Consider the following 7809-nt stretch of genomic DNA (forward strand, 5'->3'; position numbering starts at 1 on the left):
CATAAACCTTTTTCCACTACCATGGTCATCCTTTCCTAGCTTCATTTTTTTCTTACTTTCTCATTCATTATAAGGCATCTTTTCCTTACTCTCAGCTATATTTTACCCTAGGAGGGAGGTGGTTGCCTGGTCACCATTCCTGTCACAGACGGCTAGGTGATTTTTTGCTCTGTAAAAAAGTCATCAATCCAGGCAGCATGGAGAAATACACAGGGAAGGTAACTACTTCCCCAAGTGACTTTTTAGTAGAAAGACCTCAATGTGAAGGTCAAAATGTGCTTCCCTAAATCATGAGGATGCCCTGCTTTTCAAATTCTTAAGCAGCATCCACAGTGTTCCTGACACCCTACCCCAAACAGCAATACCCCAAACACTACCACCCATTTATACGATCCTGTGGTCAGTGACAACTTTTTTAAAATACTGATTAAACCACTATTTCTGGAAATGTGCCTGTCCTTGACCCTCTCTTCATATATGGAAGGCCTGACTTCCTTATGGGTCTAAAGGACATGAAGCAGTGAATGGAGAGGAAGGTACAGGCTGCCATACGGCATCAGTAAGTCTCAAGCAAAGAAGTAGAAAAGAGCTCATCTCCTCAGACTTCATCAGGGAGAGAAGGTGCTTTTGGAGGCACATGATACTCTTTCCTCCACAAGACCTCCAGGGGATTAGTCACCTTTTAAAAGTCAACTGAGGGACTCAGTAAGAGCTGAGCTAACTCTTACCTTTCCCTAACCACAAGCTTCGGTTACCCAAAACTTATTCCCCCCAACACAGTACACATAAAAGACATCCTTGCTATTAGTACATTTATTGGGGAGAATCAAGATTCCCAACAAGGAGTGAATTATTTTGTAGGGGGAAATTTTCCTCCCTGGAAATGCTTCGGAAGCATTTTCTGTCCAGTTAGTAAAGGCACATCACTGAACACACTGCTATTAGCACTGGTAGGGTGGGCTAGACACACCAAGTTGACCTGATGCTGACAAATGGGGTTTGAATGTGGCACAGGCTTCCTGTGGGGCATGGACTGGGGATGCCTTTGACACAATATCTTCCCCTCAAATGCCTCAACTTTCTCGGGCTGTCTGTCCTTGTCTGTGTTCTGTCTAATCCTTGTAGGATAATTCTGGCCAACAAAGATAGCTTGTTGGCTGTAAGATTTGGTACATGTCACTTTGCAGGAGGGAGCCATGTAGTTGTGGGGATAGCCCTGGACAAGCTCTGCTGTGAACTGCACTTCTGGGTTGTGCTGAGCTTTCCCAAGCTCCACCGGGGAGGCAAGGGGCTCCTGGGGACAGGTGATATCTATCCCATGCCTATGCCCCAGCTTCTCTTCTAGGAACTCCCCAGTGTCTTTCCTAATTTTCTGAGCTTCAATACTTCCAGTAAAGCCAGCTCTGCTTTTAACTCGACCTCTATTCTGCACAGATGACGACAGGGAGCTATCCTTTGCCTGAGAAATTTCTTGATCTTCATATGTTATGCTGGGTTTATTAAACCGCTGCGAAAAGGTCTTCATCCACTTTCTGAAAAGGTTTTCAGGAGGAGGCTGTGTTTTCAAGGTTGGGGAAGATTTGCTCCCAAGCAACTCCCTTGATGTCTTGTTGTGAATAACGTGGCTCTTTCTCCTGAATTGGGATGTCCCCAACCCTGCATCCCCTCCACCAACCTCTCCTCCCTTGGGTCTTAGAGGGCTCACTCTCTTTGTAGCTGGTGAAAAATTCTTAACTTGGCATTTCTGTAAGACATGGGTAGGGACCCTGGGCTCCTGCTGCTGTGCCGCACAGATCCCTCTGTCCTCCAAGTAGACATGCAGCACCTGGGAAGTTTCCATGTCCCGACTTGAAATGCCCTGGGGATGAGTCAGTAAGTCCTTGGAACTCAAGTTCTCTAAGGCAATAGACGTGTCAGTGAAATGGCTCTGAGGTTGGCTATCCTTCCTCTGGACCAACTTTAACTGACTCAGCATCTGATTTTTAAGATATGATTTAGGATCTTGGGGAACTGATACTCTTGGTAGGAAAATTTCAGTTTCATGAGATGTGCTTGTTTTCACATTTGTCACTGAGCAGCTTCCTGGCTTGCTGGATGTCAAGTTGTTCCTATTTTGTGATTGAAGAGCACAGGTCTCCTCTTCCTTGAACATCTCCTTCGACCCATTGGTGACAGGAAAGGTCTTTCTACTGCCCTGAAGCCTGTTAACATTACTGGCACTCTCTCTCTTATCCCTTGACTCATGGCCAACTCCAGCTTGCATTATGGGCAGCTCTGAGCTGCATCTACTGGCCGGTACAGTCTGTCTCTGACTGACTTCGTCTATGATGCTGTGTGCAGGGGGCAGAAAAGTCTGTCTGCCATCCTCAGTTGTTGGGACACTTTCTGTAAGATCATTGTCAGTATCAGCGAATTCTCTTTTCAGGGTCTCATGCTTTTCTTGATCAACAGGTGAGGTGACCAGTTGAGGATGACCCAGGATGGAGAATGAGCTTGTGGTTTCTAACTTTTCTCCTTGAAAATCTGTAGTGCCTCTTCTAATGGGCGTGGAGGCCCTATCTTTGGAATCTGTCTCTATAAGGTCATGATCAGTATCAGAAAATTGCCTTCCCAGAGTGTCTGATTTTTCTTTGCCAACAGGTGAGGTGACAGGATGAGGACGATCAAGGACAGGGACTGAGCTTGTTGTTCCCAACTTTCCTCCTTGGAAAGTGCTTTGTCTATTAGACTTAGAGACCCCATCTTTGGAATCTCCCCGAGAAATAAAGCTGGCTGAGAAGGGAAGGTCGAAATGGGAAAAGGAATTGGAAAAGTCCTCTTTCAATTTGAAGATTTCTATGGATTCAAGGACCTTGTGGGGAAGGCCCCACAGCATTCTCATGTGGAAAGATTTAATATGGGCTTCCAACATCTTTTGTTTGTTGGAACCAAGGAAAGAAATCTCCTGGGAAGTATCAACGCCGTGGTCCTCACTCCCCAATGCTGCCATATTTCGATGTTTTATTTGGCTGTGGGATTCCTCAGCAAGAGACATTGTCTGCTTGACTGAATGCCATGAACTATGCACAGTCCCAGGCATTCGACCCTCATTGATTTCCTCAAATTTCTTGCTCAAATGTACTGTCAGGGCATTTTCAAGTTGTTTCTGACCTAGGCGCTCCCCTGAATGATTCCCTGACAGATGCATCATATGAGTGTCCAGGTCTGTCTCAGAGTCAGACCTCAGATCCTCATCTGAAGTTGTCTCTGGATCTTGCAACAGATGATTTTTTGGACCAGTCTCCTGGCTGCATCCCTGATAATTTCCCACATTCTCCAGTGAAAGTATATTTGAGCTCCTCTCATGCAAGGTTCTAGGGATGATTGATCCGAACTTCTTTAGAACATTGAGGCTCTGACCCTCAACTGAAGAGTGATGTAAGGGTCCATGAATGCTTTCTGACACAGATAGCTCTGAAATTTTGCTCTGAGGACGTAGCAATGACAGAGACTCATGGATTCTACGAGGCAGGCCCCATCTGCGCTGGATGAGCCTCTTTCGAATGTGTTGCTCTAGTTTCTTCCTTACCTCAGAGCTCAGTGGAAAATCTCCAGGAATTATAGAGATGGGAACATGGACCTTGGACTTTCTGACCAATGCAAGATTGGGAGCTGGAGGACAAAAGTCTTCCTGGGATTTTTTAACCACAGAGGGTAAACCCCACACACTTTCCTGCACTTTCTGCAACACGTTACACTCCAAAAGATTAATTTCAGATGGTGTAAGAGACTGTGCCTCATTCTGGGGTCTATGAAAACACACTCCACAGATCCTGATCAGGAATGGAGGGCTGGGTAGTAGGACTGGGAGTGGAGATTGATGTTGAGCCTGGGACTGGACCTGAGTGAGATGTGGGGACTGACCTCGGGGCAGGGTTTGAGGCAAGGGTAGAGCTTGGGTATTAGGCAAGGACAGAGGTTGGGGAGAGGGAAGTACTGGAAATTTATGGAATATAGATGTATTTGTAATGCCATTGAAGAATACAAACATGGAGGAACGGCCATGTTTGACAAGAACAGTAGGATGCAGAGACTCGCTGTGCAGAGATGGGAGACCCCAGAAGAGCTGCACATATTTTTGCTCTAAATGGTCCTCAAAGTACTTAGGATATGGGGGCTGCTGATGGATGTGCTGCCCCTCTAGTTTGCCTTTACTGGCCCTAAAAGGAAATAATTCTACCATGTCATGCTTATCAGCAATTGAGGCTAACATTTTCCGTGAAGAATTTAGTTGGTAGTTTTGTCTAAGTTGTGTTGGGAAAGATCCTGGTTTCTTTCCATTTTCTTTCCACATCAGGAAATCACACCTTTTTTTGACTTGTCTCTCCAGGAGTGCCAGAATGTCATGGCTGACAAAAGAGATGTTAACAGGCTGTATGACGTTGGCCACAGAGTGCCCCCCTAAAGAGGCCTCAGAAGAAAGAAGGGTAAGAAGCTCCTCCATGAAATCAGATGGCACAAAATTGGAGGAAAAAGAGTCCTTGGCATGAGGCTGCCACCAGGAGAATTCTGAAGATGCAGGGCATGAATGGTCAATGCCTTTGATTGTTGGGGCATAGGTGGATATCTCACCAGATCCACCTAGAGATAACATCTCTGCAAAAGGCTTCAAAATGGTGAGTCTTGATTTCGACTGAGTCACAGAGCAGTCTTCCAGTGGTAAAGCAGCTGAGATTGGTGGTTTGTGATGATAAGCACATGAATCAGTGGGATTCATGGCCTGGGAAATATCTTGGCATTGGGTGGAGTCAAGTGAAAAGATGGTGTTCAGAGACAAACTGGCCACAGGGTGGAGATTGGGCTCCACTCTCTGAATGTGATGTGGTGGCAGAAGGGGAAAGGGAAGCTGTAGGGGTGAGGAATGGTCTACGGGGAACTTGGAATCCAGGGGAGAAACAGGCTGTGGTGGCAGAGGGTCCCTCAGTGGTGAGGGTGAAAACAAGTTAGCTAAGGAGGTGATCAAGTCAGATGAGAGAATTAACTGGGGAGGTGGAGAGAGCTTAGGCCGAGGAGACAATATTAGGTCTTCTGTAGGGATTGTTGAGGCGGTGGAAGACAGAGTGAACGATGACTCAGTCACAGAAGCTCCAGAAGGCAAAGGGGACACACAGGGAGCAGCATCTTTCAGGGACTCCCAAGACAGCAGTCGCTGGATATCAGCAGTTGCTCTGTTACACACCTGACAGAGGGGGTCTGGGCATAACAGTCGACAAAAGCTGGTGGTATCATGACGCTGGCCCAGGGGACTGCAGGAAGCAGGAGGTCCAAAGCTGCAGCCAGAATCAGAACAAGGAAAGGAAGGTCTGTTAGCCTGGCAGGGGTGGGGCCCCCTGAATCCTGCTACCTGCTTCGCATTGCCCCCCCACCCATGACCTCACCATAGCCTCTCCCCAAAGCATTCATTCACATACCCATTCCTATGGCTACCCACTCCCAAAACTACAGCAGGCTACAAGGAATCCCTGAAGTGAATAGAACATGCAAAAAGAAAAAAAAAGGAGGAGGTGGGAACAGGACACAGGGGGAACGATTAATCACCTTTTCAGAATAGAAAGTAGCTTTCTTTCCTCTTCTGCTTCCCTCTGGAAACTTTTCCGGTCTGGGAAACCAGAAGAGTATGTTATATGCAATGAACGTAGAGGCACAGGGATCATACAGAAGTCACGCTGTGGAAGACCCTTGGGATATTAAACTCTGATAGCCCCAAGAATCAGTACAAAAGGGTAAATAGTCATTGATAATTTTCACAAGTTCACGTGTGTATGTGGAATCATTAGTAAACTTTCACATACATTACCGCATGTGATGCTCAAAAGCACCACGTGAAACACATCAGTGGTAACCTCTAGGAGGAATCCAAGCATCGAGGAAGTCAAAGCACTTATGCAAAGTTGTGAGACAGAAGCACTGACACCAAGCCAACCAGTAGTCCTTCCTCGATATCTCAGTAGGCCGCCAGTTGGGCAGCACCCATTGGGCAGGTCCATCACTTTGTCATGCACATGAATGGGCAGAGCAGGGACTATGAGTAGTGTCTCATGTCTGATTGCTTTCCATGAGCCTGTCTTCTGAGGGCTCTGTTTTCTGAGACTGCCTAGTAACTGACATTCTAAGAAATCATGGGACTGAGTTCCTCATGAAAGAGACAGGAAGAGTCACCCTGAAGCTCAGATAAAGCAGGCTGACATTACCTTTAAATGTCACACTTTTTCTTCTCCTCCTGGCTCTGCCCTGATGCTGAGAACAAAAGAAAGATAATGACAGGCTACGACTCACTTCTCTCACACACTATGAAGCTCATTCATTCATTCATTCATTATACAAGAATGATATGACTCTCTAATTAATAGAAATATGTTCTTTTTATCAATTTTTGAAGGTGATAAAATATTTCCCATTTTCCCTTCTCTGAAAAGCTGAAAGATGGTTTCTTCTGTGAGAGCCACACTTGATGTGCTGAGTTAGAAGTCCTCGTCCAGGGCACAGACTCAGAGTCCAACAGTCACATCTGTGCTGCCTCACAGGACAAGTGTCCCAGAGACAGAGCTCTGGCTCCAGCCTCTGCTCAGAGACTCTCAGCATTACTTCCCTGGTCAGCCCAACATGAAGGAAGGCTTTGTTGAATGACAGGTGACATGGGAATGTGACTCATGAAAAAATTTCAGCAGAGACTGTTCTCCTTCAGAGAGCCCACACTCTCTAAATAATCCCATCTGGGACCACAGAATTACTGTGTTTAGGATTTTATCCTGGAACTCTCCACCACAGCCAGATAGGTAGTCTGTGAGCTACAGATGGAAACCTTGGTCCACCTGAACCAATAAGTCTGCCCAACCTCTTCCACAGAAGAGTGAAGTTCTGTCCTTTCTTCAGACTTCCCATGTAAGACATGTCTCTGAACCAACCAAACTTATTTAGGAATGCGGGAATAGGTTTGGGAAACAACAACAGGGCATCTCTCTTGGGTGTTCACCCACAGTCCCTTACCTTTTGGATGTCATTATTTTTTTCGGTGGCTGACGAATACAGGGTCAATACCACGTAGAACAAGTACAGAATAAACAATCCCAACCCACTCAAGCAGATGACGTTGGGGTCAATATCCAAGTAATGTGAGTCCGGGCTCAGCCCTGTCTCAGTATAGCTGTTCAGAAAACAGAGGATATTCTCCATGGTCTGAATAGCTCGGCTGCCTGAAGCAACTGAGCACTGAGGGTGCCCAGACTTAACTATAAACCCAGGCCTGCATCACAGAGCATGGAAGAGTCACAGAGGGTTTCTGAGGGTGGAGGGAGCAACAAAAGAAGGGTGTGTCCACAGCCCCAACCCCACCAGCAGAGCCGACTCTCCTGGGCTCTCTGGGTCCCTTTGCCCTATCCTGCCACTCCGTTTCCCAAGTCCATCCTTTTTCATGTCATATATTTATCTTAGTGGAATTTTCAGTTTGTTCCAGCAGTAAACCAGGCATTACCCAAGTCCCACTTTGCTGTTTGGAGTCCTTACCTTGGACCCCACCAAGTACACTCCCTTGAAAGCCTGAAATACTGCCTGGAATATTTGTTGTACCCAGGCATTGCCACTCTCAGGATCACATATGTCCTCAAATCCGTCTTATCTGCAGAATGTTTTTGCCTTACATAAACACAGATATAAAACTTAAATTTCCTTTCTACTTACTTTGTTTTGTGAATGTTGAACATTACATTCTTTGTTTTGAAGTCAACCTTTACTATTTCCAATCAGAGAGACTGACTCAAATGATTAAAACTA

General features: G+C 46.1%; 1 protein-coding gene across 1 annotated transcript; it reads right to left on the minus strand.

Annotated features, from left to right (window-relative positions):
* Positions 1-850: 850 nt before the first annotated feature.
* Positions 851-7212, minus strand: LOC103219648 (spermatogenesis-associated protein 31D1-like). The gene is made up of 4 exons (XM_037996086.2): positions 7027-7212; positions 6232-6276; positions 5578-5648; positions 851-5309 (listed from the first exon to the last, which is right to left on the minus strand). Exons 1-4 carry the CDS (start codon positions 7210-7212, stop codon positions 851-853), a joined length of 4761 nt encoding a protein of 1586 aa, XP_037852014.2.
* Between the last annotated feature and the right edge of the window lie 597 nt (positions 7213-7809).

The sequence above is a fragment of the Chlorocebus sabaeus genome, chromosome 12 (assembly GCF_047675955.1).
Source record: "Chlorocebus sabaeus isolate Y175 chromosome 12, mChlSab1.0.hap1, whole genome shotgun sequence".
Classification (NCBI taxonomy): domain Eukaryota; kingdom Metazoa; phylum Chordata; class Mammalia; order Primates; family Cercopithecidae; genus Chlorocebus; species Chlorocebus sabaeus.

Coding starts and splice junctions, on each gene's coding strand:
- LOC103219648 (XM_037996086.2), bottom strand. CDS start 7,212: ATGGAGAATATCCTCTGTTTTCTGAACAGCTATACTGAGACAGGGCTG. Junction 5,649..6,231: donor GAAAAAGTGTGACATTTAAA/GGTAATGTCAGC, acceptor ACATACTCTTCT/GGTTTCCCAGACCGGAAAAG. Junction 5,310..5,577: donor CTACTTTCTATTCTGAAAAG/GTGATTAATCGT, acceptor TTCTGGCTGCAG/CTTTGGACCTCCTGCTTCCT.